The sequence below is a fragment of the Corvus kubaryi genome, unplaced genomic scaffold, assembly GCF_017639235.1.
Source record: "Corvus kubaryi isolate FWS band 111438036 unplaced genomic scaffold, C.kubaryi_AGA036_p1.0 37383, whole genome shotgun sequence".
NCBI lineage: Eukaryota > Metazoa > Chordata > Aves > Passeriformes > Corvidae > Corvus > Corvus kubaryi.
The window spans coordinates 1,344,973-1,358,915 of record NW_024581125.1 but is presented as its reverse complement, the minus strand read 5'-3'; the positions used below and the strand labels follow the sequence as shown (position 1 = coordinate 1,358,915).

At 44.9% G+C, this 13,943-nt stretch overlaps 1 protein-coding gene across 17 annotated transcripts in view; it reads right to left on the bottom strand.

Moving 5' to 3' along the window:
• AGAP1 (ArfGAP with GTPase domain, ankyrin repeat and PH domain 1) overlaps positions 1-13,943 on the bottom strand; it is a 313,696-nt gene that overhangs the window by 125,091 nt on the left and 174,662 nt on the right. For all 17 annotated transcript variants that reach the window (XM_042035324.1, XM_042035325.1, XM_042035327.1 and 14 more), the window contains one exon: positions 403-507. In XM_042035324.1, coding sequence (XP_041891258.1) covers positions 403-507 — 105 coding nt within the window. The remainder of the gene's footprint in view (positions 1-402; positions 508-13,943) is intronic.

Sequence of the window (13,943 nt, the reverse complement as noted above, 5' to 3'; positions counted from 1 at the left end):
ATGGAACATATTTTAATGGCTAGGCCATTTCCAAAAAGCTGCTCAGAATTACTGCTGAACAAACGACAAGCACTGCACACTGACAGCGACCTCTCCTCACTCTTTACTACCTCTAGGAAAGTTTTCCTTATAAAACACTGCTGTTTTTTTAACCCATAAAAGAGTTAGCAGAAAATAAAGGCTCGAACAGCTCCTGGGATGCAAGGAAGCCCCAGTCCCAGGGGATTCAAAGGGAGTGCACTCAGACTTGCAGCAGGGAGGTTCATTTCAGATGATGACTCTTTGAGAGGGAGGGGAACGAAGAGAGAGGAAGAAGCTCCTCCACTGCAGTGGTCTCACCAAAGCCACGTGTGACGTTGCTCTGCAGGGCTGCTGAACGTTCCGGGAGCAGGGAGTACTTACGTGCAGGCTGGGATGGTAGGTCAGCACGCCGTTGTCACACAGCGTCACGTACTTCTTCTTCCACTCCTTATTCAGGGACTTGCCACTCCGCTTTAGCAGCATCCCCTAGTGGGGGGAGGAGAGAGAGAGAGAGAGAGAGAGAAGGTTAAACACCCTCCAGACAACACACAACTGCCTAAGACACAGAGAGAAGGGTAATCGCGAGCGTTTTCGGAGAGGCTTTCTCCTGCAAGTTACTCTCTTTGCTCTGCCTCTCCCACAGTGCACATTCCCTCCATTGGCTTCGTCCAATGGGTAGAAAAAGCCCCTTTTGCACTGAATTCTATGCCTCAGGAAAGCACACTTTGGTGTGATGACACAGAGTAAGGTGACCCATGTGGATTCCCAGCTGATGGAGACACCCTGCTCTGCATTTCCTCACCCTCCGAAAAAAAATGATGAGCCCTAGGCTGAGGGAGGATCCTGCTGTGTGGCCTCCCTTCAGCATGTTCCTGGGGATTCCTTGCCCACAAAAGAGCACACGTGAGTGTTCTCATTCCCTCTGCAGAAAGGCGACACCACCATGGAAACCCCTCCTGGCTACTCATTCCAGCTGAAGAGACCCCAACCCCAGGCAAGAGCAGCAAGACAGAATCAGAGCAAATACAAAGCTTTTCCAGTAAATCCTGGATAATTTAATGACAGAGGTGTGATAGAAGGGAAAAGGAGGTGGGCAAAGTGAATCACCTTTCCACACACCATATCCAATCTAAACATCAGGGATGAATGCCAACAATCACAGAATCCCAGAACGGTTCAGGTTGGAAGGGACGTTAAAACGCATCCAGTTCCAACCCCCTGCCATGGGCAGGGACACCTTCCACCATCCCAGCTTGCTCCAAGCCCTGTCCAACCTGTCCTGGAACACTTCCAGGAATGGGGCAGCCATAACTTCTCATCAACAGCAAAGATTAGAAGTCATCATTGTGTTCCAACAGACAAACAGACAGGAACTGCTGCTGTACATTCAGCTGTTCTCAGCTGAAAACCAGAAACTCACTTTGAAAAATAAAATCCCACGTGCTGTAGAGCACTCAAGGTGGTAGGTATATCAAGAATGCACTTCCTGAGGAAATTTTAATTTCCAAACCCAAGCCAGAAGGCAGTTCCTAATGAATCCAGACAGTACTGCGGTTGTGCAAAGCCTTCCTGGAATGTCCAGTGGAGACCCTGTGGTCAGTACCCACACCACAGGGATGCACTGGTGTCTCAGATCAAGCTCTGAACAAAGCAGACGCTAATATCAATTTCATTAAATCAAAGCCAGGAATCCACCCAACACAGACTTCAGTTCCTGAATCCCTATAAAACTAATTTTTCCCTTCTCATTGTACAAGGCAAATAAAACAAAGGGAAAACAGAACACGGAAAGATGCCCTGCCAAGCATGGTGCTTCCAACTCCCATGGAGCTGTTCTTGTTGAAGGTGGTTTAAAGCTTGAAAACATGTTCCACTGTTTGTTTTCCCATTAAACCTGCAGCTTTATGAAGTGATTCCTCTGCAGAACCAACCCCAAAGCCAGGAGGGGACACAGGCCAGCTCTACTCAAGTAAAAGTCCTGCTCCTGGCCACATGGCTGGAATAGAACTTCAGAGAAGAACCCTTCCCAAATTCAAGGCAATCCAAGGACGGGACCGTGAAGAAAAGCTCGTGTTGGACACCTGAATTACACAGCAATCCAAACTCCCAACTTTCTGCCTGTCTGGGGTGGGGGGGGTGGTCACGTGTCTGTTTTTTTTTTTTTTTGTGCTGCTCCTTGCTAGAACTCAAAACTTTTTCAAGGAGAACGGGGTTTCTGAAACGCCTCCTCAGCAAAGCTCCTGCGAGCGCGAGCGGCTCATCCCAATTACTGCCTGCCAGCGCTTGGAGACATTGTTTTCTTCTATTAAAAAATGAAAGCTTATTTCTGCCTTTGACTCTCCTGTTTGTCTATAGGAGGTGATCTGTCTCTTCACCTTTCCCATCTTTCATACCTCACCTGCAGCACGGCGCTGGCGTTTAGGGGGACCCAATTCTAGTTAGTGCTGTGCCGTGGGGATCAAAAATTACTGTTTCCCTGCACTGGTTTGTTCTTCAGACCTTCTAATGGGGAAAAAGCACTAAGGATCACAATAGGGATTTTTTTTTTTTCCCCCTCTGCCTTTTTTTTTTTTCAAGTTTTGAAGCCAGTAAAACGTATATATTTCATAACCTTTTAACTGCCCCCCTTTGCTATACAGAAAACATGTTATTACTTACGTAATTTTCAATTCATGCCAATTGTAATCTCAATAAATAGTAAAAATCTACCACGGTTGTGGTTTTTACTACTTTAAGTTTTGCTACTATCGAAGTACAAATTTTGACAGTCTAGTTTGGGATCTAAATGAAGAAAATTATTCAAAATGAGGTTTTGCCATGCTTTTAAAGCAGAACTCTGTGCTTTGGTGTTAAAAAAAACCAAACAAAAACCAACCCTCCCAGCTCAGAACTGAATACGAATGATGGACCTATTTGTGCCTAACTAACAAACCAGACTTCCCAATCCATTTTCTTCAGGCATTCCTTTGGCAAACAGAATCATTTTCACATTATGCGATAATTAAAAGTATCTTGAAGTACCTGGAGAGGAAACTGCTCTGAATACAAGGAGCTAACTTAAAGTGCAATAAAGCAAAGCAGCCCATATAAAGCACAGTTTTTATCCCCAAGGCCACCACTTTGTGGTAATTTTATAGAACGGTCTGGAGAAATGGTCTTAGAATCAGAGTTTAGATCAGTTATAAACGCACTTTAACATTAGCCACACTTAAAAAAAAATAAATGGCCCACATATGACAAGAAATGTTATTTAACAGGAAAAAAAAAAAAACCAACACCTTTCCTTCAGTCAGATTATGGCTACATTGGAGTCAGATCAGATCCTGTGCTGAGGAAATGACATCCAGGGGGTCCTGCTGACCCCTGGTACCTCCAAGGCAACTCAGGGGCAGCTTGGGCATGTCCCCAGCCACTGCCAAACAGGTCCCCACGTACACACAGCACACTGGAAAAATCCCACTGAGTCCCCAAGCTACACAGTAAGAGACTAAGTCAATCTTCGACTCCAAATACCAATTTTTTTGGCCTAAATAATCCCTGCCTTAAATTATTATTAACTGGACAATGCTGTTTTCCCTAATTTGTATGAAATCTTTCATTTCTTACAGCCCTCCATCAGCAGTTGGCTGCAGCTGACTCAAAGCCTCCAGACCCAACACTGAGAATTTAACACCTCCGATTTCCACACACAGAAGAGCTTCACACCTCAAATCACTTTTTTTTTTTACCACCTTCCCTCCCAAACTGCAGTTCTGTGTTTAAGGGAGGAATGGTTTCTCCAAGCAGACTCCTCCAGCCTGTGGTTTTAAGGAGCTGGAGGAAAAAAGGCTCCAAGTGGAGCACACGGACCGCAGTCCCTGGGTTCTGCTGGAGGATCCACGGGGCGAAGGGAGCGGCTGCCCGTAGGTACCTCGGGCTCTCCATCAGTAATGTGTGTGCTACGTCTACTCCCAGGAGGTCATTGCAAGCCAAAAGCAATGTTAAGTGTACAAGCTTTAAATAACTTACAAAGTTAATGTAATGAATGCAAGTGTGATCTGAAATCCATCACTCAGTGGCTTGCTGTAGCCTCAAGCTGTGATAAAACACCACTCATAAATTTATATTAAAACTCTGTTCGATAGCAATTATTTACCAACAAAGATTTATTGATTGCATTTGCTGTTAGGGACTGGGGCCCTAACTGAGTCAATCAGCTTAGGCTGCTGAGCTCCAGGGCACCTGGGGAAGTTACAGACTGCCAGCAGGCTCTGCAATCCCAACATTACCGTGGGAGCAAGAGCAGCTAATGAAAAGCCGCCAGCCTCGGATTGATTGGAGCTAAGGTGGAAAAAAAACAACACACCCAGCACTGGTCAAGGCACCAGGGCATGTCATACACCCAGTTCATCTGAATACTCAGCAACCAGCTGCTCTGGGTGCCTTCTGTGAGCTCCAAAGCCTGCCTGCTGAAATAACAACTCAATGGCGAAACAATGATCAATTTGTTCTGCAGAAGTATTTCAGGGTTTAAATAGCAAATTATTGGCATTTTAAAAAGTGACCTCCTGAAGTTGCTTAATGCTGCATTGAAGATACTGGCAGGTGAGAAGCCTTAAAAATGGTCTTTGAAGTCAGCAGAGCCAAGAGTGGACCTTCTGGAAAAGGAAATAAGGTACCTATAAGGCAGGGGTTGGAACTAGATGAATTTAGGATCCCATCCAACCCAAACCATTCCATGATTCCACTTTGGTTTCTGTTTTCTGTCAGAAAAGGATCTGCCATGGCTTCTGTTTCTTCCCCTTCCCTGATTTTTAGCTGACCCCCATATTGTTTCTCTGATGCTGTTCTGACAGAATGAAATAGGTAATCTCACACTTCATCATTAACAGCACAAATTCCTAATTTTCCACTCAGGTCTGTAGTTCCCACAGCCATGATTAGCAGCTAGCACTGCTAGGAATTTCCTACAGCTCCTGTGCATCCTGTTCAGAAAAGAAAAGCTCTCACTCATGAAAAACATCATCCCTCAAACAACTCCAAAGGCAGCCACTCAGTCAGGATCACAAATTAATTGTTACATACAAATTCTGGTCAAGAAAACACCCACTTCCTGTAAATCTATTAACTTGGAGAACAAACGCTGGTGAATCCTCCAGGATTCCATGACCAGCCAACTCTGCACTGGTATCACCTGGTAATAAACAAGAGGTTAATCCTTAAGAGATATTTTTTGCTTGCAGAAGATTTAATTCTAACAGGTTTCTAGTGTTCAAGTCCATTCTTCCAGCACATGGCAGACACCAGCTCAGACTGTTTCACCTTCAAACAACACCTGCGTGCCAAAGGAAGCTTTTGGTAATCGTTGAATCACTGCTCCATAGAGAGCCATGGAATCCCAGAATGGTTTGGGCTGGAATGACCTTAAAGCTCATCTCATTTCATCCCCTATCATGGGCAGGGACACCTTCCACTGGATGAGGTTGCTCTCTCTTTAAAGCCTCTAGGGAATAAACTCTTGAAGATTCCTACTGGGTTGGGGATCCTTCCATAAAAATAGAACTCGTTTTCTCAGTTTCCCAGACTTTAGTCTTTTTTTCCCCAGGAATTTAAGGGAATGCTGCTTGGTCTCCTGGTCAATGAGATATGAAGCTGGTTTAAGTTTTTACACTTGGAAACCCATAGCAAACTTCCCTCTCCCTTCTGATACCTAAAAGGGGCTTACACAAAAGAGGGAGAGGGACTTTGGACAAGGCTCTGGAGGGACAGGACAAGGGAGAGTGGATTCAAATTATAAGAGGGCAGGGTTAGATGGGATATTGGGAAGGAATTGTTCCCTGGGAGGGTGGGCAGGCCCTGGCACAGGGTGCCCAGAGCAGCTGTGGCTGCCCCTGGATCCCTGGCAGTGCCCAAGGCCAGGCTGGACATTGGGGCTTGGAGCAGCCTGGGATAGTGGAAGGTGTCCCTGCCCGTGGCAGGGGTGGAATGGGACGAGCTTTAATGTCCCTTCCAACCCAAACCATTCTGGGATTCTGTGATCTCTTACAGTAGCAGTGCACAACTGAGGACCAAGTGAACCACAAAAAAAAAAAAAAAAAAAAAAAAAAAAAGGCTACAAGAACTTGGAGTGGCTCTGTAGTGTTCTGAAAACAGGAAAGCTCAAACACTCTCCAACTTCAGTATCTAACAGCAACATTGCAAAAAAAACCCCAAAACCCCTGGATGTTCTCACTACAGTTGAGCACATGGAAAACCCCTCCCACCTCCCTTAAAAACTGGCACAGCAGCAGCAGAGTTTTGCCACAAAGATGCTCCCACCTTGAAGAAACCATTCAAATTTATGTTCTGCACCTTTATGAGAAAATGAAATCAGAACATTGTACCCAATTCTCCTCTAACATTCCCTAAACACAAGGCAGTGACTGTGCAGCAGGTAATTACTCCATGAATGGTTACCTAATGCTGGGGCTGATCAGCCACGATTTCCATTTGAAGACAAAGAACACAGAGGATCTAACACCTGACTTGCAGCAAAAGATAATGGCTGTGCTTAAACTTGAAGGACAATCAACCTGCAACTCGTTAATTTCCAAGCTCTCTGCACACAAGCTACTAAAGAAAATTTGAGAGATGTACTGAAAAAAACCCCAACGCTGATTAAGCAACTCTTAGGATTCATCACAGCACCAGCAACGAGGATTGCCACCTCCAACAAAGGACAGCCACCAAATTCCTGCAAGGAACAGCAGCACTATGGACAAAGTTGATGGGGAGAACAAACTTCGTGTTTGCTGTTACTGCATCTTTATCTTTAATCCCAGAATGGTTTGGGATGGAAGGGAGCTTAAAGACCATCTCACTGCACCCCCTGCCATGGGCAGGGACACCTTTCACTAGCCCAGGTTGCTCCCAGCTCCGTCCAACCTGGCCTTGATTACTGACTGCTCCAATATTTCAGCCTCTAGATTTTGCCAACACAGGTAATACAAAAGTTCCTCCAACTCTTGTTGAGTTCTCCTTCAGCTGACAGCTCTGGGACAGGGGCACTCTTCCCTTAGCCCTACTTTGACTGTTTCTGAAATGAGACTTTATAAAATCATCAGCACGTTGCAAACTCTACAGGTACGGCCACCACACATCCTTCCTGTGGAGTCGAATGTTCCAGTATGTTACGAAATGCAATCAGGTATTTAAGGGACTGGCACATCTGCCACTCTAACCCCGGTTTACCTCTCTGAACAGGACACAGCACCCAGCAAATCACATTATTCTCCTGCCTTGCAGTAGTTTCTGCCTCTGTTGCCTTCCAAGACTTGTTCTGCTTACTCTGGACTGCTAAAAACACAGGACAAGAAGAATCGCAGCCCTTAATAATCTCCAGCAGTTGGTTTATTAACCCCTTGGCACTGGCAGTTGTGGTTTCCCTGACACCAGTGAAATGCACTTCGATGCAAATCATTACCTTGGTCGAAGGAAAACCAGCGCTGGGCGGCGGATCCGGTGCGAGCAAACACGGCTGCGTGCCGCGCTTAATTTGGGAGAGGCTCCGAGAGCCAGAATGTTCGGGAACGGCTGAAGGGGCAGGCATGAAAAGGAAGCAACAGAACGCTGACTTCTCTCGAGAAACAAACTGAGGGCTGGGTGGGTGATGGAAAACAAGGGATCATCGTGCAGGCATTACCGCTTCTAGGCAGATGAGCCGCTTTTCCTTACAGGAGCGCTCCCTTCCCTGATCCCTGAAATTCTCTTTATCATATTTTATATAAAGTAGGGACGGGGATGGGGACGGGGGGAGCGGAAGGGGAGAAAAGCCATGAAAAGCTTAAAACCCAATTTTAACTTTCTCTCCTGACACTATAGTGTTTCCATAGAAACATCAGGAAGACCACTTAAGAGCAGCTTTTTTTTTTTTGTAGCCATGTTTGGCACCATACCCCTCCCCTGGACAACCTATTATTTCACAAATGGATGCTTTCTGCAGCCTGCTCTGTGCAGGCTCCGATGAAGGGGGGAAAGAAGAAGAACCCTGGATCTTTAACCAGTTCCCTTGTGGTCCCCTCCCTTTTTTGTTGGTAATATTTCTGTCATTCTGCCAGGGTATATGGTACAAAGGGTTACACTTTAATTGAGCTGTCAGCATCTCCAACAATCCTATAAAACTCCGATTATGCACGGCGGGGTTAGTGACACACTTGTTATTGTGGATGCCCTATTTGCTAAACCCGGGCCCCCCCCCCACAGGTCACCTCACCCAGGCGACCTTCCTGTCATTAGCCTCGTCTATTCCTACCTCACCGCTGTGAAAATCACACAAGGAAAGGCTTCAAAGCCCTTGCCAGGACTGAATTCGACCAGGAGCTAATCACCCACAAATCCAGCTCAAATGGCAATAATTGGCTAAACTGCTCACCTCTCCAGAGCTCAGCAGTAATTTGGGATAATAAAGAAAAGAATTATTCAGCTAACTGCCCTGAAATGTATGCTTTGTGACCGACACACTTCACATTTTAATAATGATGGACACAAAATCCAATTTAATACAGCATCGGCTGAATAACAAACCCAAGAATGCTGGCAGGGGAAAAAAAAAAAAAGAAAAAAAAAAAAAAAAAAAAAAAGTGTGCGTGTGTGTTCCTTTTTTTTCCTTAAACTGTGTTCCGTGTGATTGTACAGAAAGGATTCACACTTCACGTCAGGAAATTCTGGGACCAGAAAGGCCTTTGCCAACCAACCTCAGAAACCCAGCTCCATAATGGGATTTTAAAATTTATTTTCAATTTTTTTAATCAAAAGGAATGTCCTCCACGAAAAATAAATTTTGCTGAACAGTTAAACCTCTGATCCTCAAAGTTTTGTAGGGGTAGGAGAATAAATACCCTTTTTTAAAAAAATTCTGCAGTAGGAGGACACCTTCTTCATTATTCTAATTAGCAATATTTCCTGATTGCTCCATTTTTCTACTTTTACACCTTGTGCTCTGGCCAAGAACCATCAGCATCAACGACCCCACTACAGAAGGGCCTGCCAGGACACACTGAACTGGTTCAACACTGCCAAGATCACAGAATCCCAAGATGGTTTGGGTTGGAAGGGACCTTAAATCTCATCTTGTGCCTGCCACATGCAGGGACACCTTCCACTGTCCCAGGGTGGGTGATCAGGGCCTATCAGGATGTTCCAGCACCCTCCCATCCCCACACCCCATTCCCTTTCCTCAACTCTCTCCCAAGACCAAGAGAAGAAAAGGAAAATAGATGAAATAGGCATCACTGGTTATGTTCCTGAGGTGTCCAGTTCACTCAGAGGAACGGCAGTGAAGGTGATGATGGTCCTTCAGAGATGCACTTAATTGTATGTTGGGCACTGTCCTCTCATCATTATAGCAGAAAACTAATAATGAACCTAATGAGGAAAAATTCCTTCCCTACCGGATGCTGTTTCCTAGAGTTCATAAAATCATGCTTCACATTCTTTAAAAAGAGCTGCAAAAAAATGCAAATTCCATCTTCAACACGAGGGAAACACAGAAATGCAGAACATGCCAAGACACACAGGACAACTGTATAAAGAGACAGCTACGACCACATCCCTTTGCTACTTAGTATGTGAGGAGTCATGGAGTTAATCAGCTTATAAAAATGATGATTTGTCTACTAGGGGCAGCAGAGACACATCTTTTTAAAGACCCCTTTTTCAGAACATGCATGACTGTCTGCTCTTTCTCCTTAATGAATCAATCTGTATTTTACCATCTGAAAACAAAATCATTTTAGCTACAGCTGGGGATATGTAAAAATGTGCAGCTAATTCACTTGAAAACCTTCTGGTCTCGGCCAAGCACTATGACTTGAGTCCCACTGGGAGACGACTTTTTACAGGGTGTAAAATTTTGCTCAAAAACCACCCCCCACACCATGTCAGCTTGTTGGGGTGTCTGTGCAGGGCCAGGATTTGGACTGAATGATCCTCATGGGTCCCCTTCAGCTCAGAATATCCTGTGAATTGATGATTTGAAGGTTCTTTTACACCAAGGCATCTCCACATCTCCACCACCTCCCTGAAACCCAGGGAAAAATCTATCCAAGGCCATTTCCCGGGATTTAAGGGTATGACTTAAACACACCTTTCAAGTACAGGTTTTTCACCTCATGTTCTTAAATTGTCACAGCAAAAAGGCAGAGTTACTGCTGTCAGAACCAGAACTCACCCGTTCTTGCTACAGTAGTTGTTACAGGAATCACAGTTAACAAAACACGAGACACTGCCAGTGCCAGTCATCTGAAAGAACTTTCCTGAGAAATTATAAATCAATGCTTTTGACAAGGTTATCAGTAGGGTTCCTGAAGTAATAACCTGAGAACCCCCAAAATTTCTTCATTGTGCCTTAAACCAGCACTTCTGAGAAAAAAAGGCTGTTTTTGTCCAGGCCTGCTTTGCTTTATGTACAGCACTCACTCCTCCTCTCCCCCACTTCCCAAGCTTAGCATTAATCAGGGCAAGTTCCAAATAAAGGATTCTGCATATTGTGTCAGCAAGTTAAAAATTGTAATACTGTTTTAATGTTAAAATCACTCCAGATACAATACTTCCTGTGTAGAGTATTTCATGGCTCATTTGCTTCGACAGATATTAAGCGTCAGTCAACAATTAACTACTGACACCTTTATTTATTTTTTTTTTTTTTTAAAACTACAAAGCTTTAGCAGAAGGGCTAAAAAGCACAGCTTGGATTTATTAGCTGGATGCTAATTTGACATCACCAGTTGATTTCATTTCTGTCAAGTATCCATTCTTGTGAACGAGAGGGTCACTCAACCCACATTTCAGCCGAACCGAAATCCAGATTTGAGCCATGCAGCACATCTTTCACAGCCCAAAAATCGATGCCAAAGTGCACCAGCTTAAAAGACCATTTGAACTGTTAATTGTTTGTCACTTACCATACGAGACCATTCCCAAACACAGCCATCACAGCGAATGTTTAAATGGAGTTTGGGATTCGGCATGCCTGGTTTTCTGCAAGGAACTCCCCCTGGCACTGCCCTCAGAGGCCTGGCTTTATTTGCAGTTTCGTGGTGCTACCCCTGGGACACAAGCCCAAGCATCCCAATTCCTGCATCAAAAGGCATTTCTATGGTCACAACAGCAAAATTAAGGTGTCATCAGAAAACTCGGTGCTACCTCTCTCTGTCCAATCCCCGTCAAAGAGATGCAGAATCCCGGAATGCTTTGGGTTGGAAGGGACCTTAGATGCCATCTAGGTCCAACCTCCCAGGATGGACAGGGACACCCAGCCCGTCCAGGAGATGTAAACCCAAGCCATATTTTGCACTTCATGAGGCATTTCCATCAATCAGAAGCCTCGAGAACCAGGAGGCAGATGACACATTTTTGGATCGCTGGCTCGTACCCAAATGGTGCCAGCAAAGGGACGTGATGTGACACCAGCCAGGGAGGTCTGGCCCCCAAGCCCACGGCAGCACAATTAACAAGATGTTGTAACGAAGGTAGCAGTGACTAAATCCTCTTGGAAATACCTGCTCCTAGAAATAGCTGGGATATAATGCAGTGGGCAAAGTGTGATGAACCACCAAGAGTGAAAGAGCACGTTCCACTCTGAGCATTCCTGGTAGCACATCTGAGGGATGTTTCTGGAAGAAATTTTTCCCTGATTTCCTCACATTTTTCTATGTAAAGCCTTAAAGTTGGGATCAAACTCTTCCTGTGTGATCTGTAAGGCAGAATACAGATTGCCCTGGTCATTAAATGCACTGGTCACTCAGCTTTTTAATGTTTCAGAATACTCAGCAGTAACAGCAGATATGGCAAAGGCTGTTGTCCTGTGCTGTTTATGAAGACTTATTTCTCTAATTATTAAGACTGTTTAATAAGGAGTTACAGAATCATGGAATGGTTTGGGTTGGAAGGGAGCTTAAAGCCCATCCCATCCCACCCCTTGCCACGGGCAGGGACACCTCCCACTGTCCCAGGCTGCTCCAAGCCCCAATGTCCAGCCTGGCCTTGGACACTGCCAGGGATCCAGGGGCAGCCCCAGCTGCTCTGGGCACCCTGTGCCAGGGCCTGCCCACCCTGCCAGGGAGGAATTCCTGCCCAATATCCCATCTAACCCTGCCCTCCTTCAGCTTAAGGAGTCAATCCATAAGTTGTTAAAGCAGAAACTCAAAAAGATATTTCCACAAACAAAGGTCTTCGTTCCTTCCGAAAATCATGTAAAATGCACACTTTATTCTCCTTTTAAGAGTGGTCTTGCACACATGTTGATCCCTCAGTTTTAACCTCATTAATATTTTAGAGAGAGAGACAACAAGAACAGAAACTGCTCTCCTCCAGAGGCTACAATTGTTTTACGAGAGAGTATCCCAGAACCAAGTGGCTTGCAGGCAACACAGAAGAACACCATGTTCAGAAAAGGTAATTTATAAAGCTCATTTATGGATTTCTCTCTGCAGTTCCTTGGCTGTAGACTAGGCACGCCGTAAAATGTTGGAGACAATCTCCCTCAAAAAAATCCCCAATATAATCCATTATTTATTAAGTGATCAGCCACGGACAAGATGAAAGGCTGATTTTTGACCACCTTTCCCAACTTTCTACAGATAAAGAACGTGTTTGTAAAGACAAAAAATAAATTAATAAGTAAAAAAAAAAAAAAAAAATCAAAAAAAAAAATATATATATTAGATAAAAATGGAAGGTACCCAGAGTGCGGCTAATGGGATTTGACGCTGGCTTTAATTTTAATGAAGAAAGTTGCCAGTAGCAACAAAACTGTCAGCAGCAGCCAAGCACCATTAATAAAGACCCAGACAACATTAGTGGCACGGCAACGGTACAAAAGGTTCCCCCCGGTTCATGCTGTGCTAAATTGGCTGCCCAATTTTTCTTAAGTGTCCATACTATTTAGAAGACAATTTATTAATTTTTGTCATCCATTGTCACTTGACAGGCCATCATTTTGCATCCCGAATTTGAGATGAAAACTAATTGAAAAGACTGGCAGTATTTATGAGGGGTATTATTTGTCAATTATGGCTGCTGATGATCCCGGGTCCTACCAACTTTAACACCCCGCGCTCGGGTGTTGTCAGTTGGACCCTTTTTTTTTTGTCATTTCCACGTTAGCTCTAGAAAAGTGACAAAAAGCAATGATAAAATCAATTTAGCAAACTCGTTAAGGAAGAGGGGCCCCATCAATCCCTGCTCTGAAATCACCGGACTGGGGAGAAAAAGCACTGGTGCAGCTTAGGGAATCGCAGCTTTCCAGGACACCTTCCAGGGAAAAAGCCCAATCTCTTTGTTTCCTACAAGCAGAACAGATTTCCAAATACGTCATGATTGAAATTAACCCTGCAAATTTATCCAGGCTGTCTGAAAGGGAAGGTTTTACTCTCTTATCACTGCCCTTAAACTGCTTCTCTGCAAGCCTGAACGCCTCAAAAGCCCTCAAGTTCCTAAATGCAAGGGAGTCTTTAGTCTCCCACAAGGACCACGCAAGTCCAGCTCTTTCATTCCGACTTTATTTGCATTGATAACTCTTGCCCAGCCTTTCAGAAATCTTATCCTACTTTCCATCTTCACAGACTTCAAACAGTGATACAAAACATCCCAGGAAAATCCCGGTATTAAAACAGCAGGAAAATGAGGTTACACCACCCATCTCGAGCCTTGTTTTCTGCTTCCACCAGCCACGGTGGAGCCCATGGTGAGGCAGCTGCACCCTGCGGCCCATGGGGGTCCATGGCAGGGCTGAGATCCATCTGAATCCCACAGAAGATCCCACATCAGAGCTGGGAGATGCCCAAAGGAAGCTCTGGCCCCATGGGAAGCTTGTGCTGGAGCAGGGTCCTGGCAGGACGTGTGGCCCCATGGATAAAAGGACCCACACTGGAGCAGTTCCTGCAGGACTGACCCCATGGATAAAG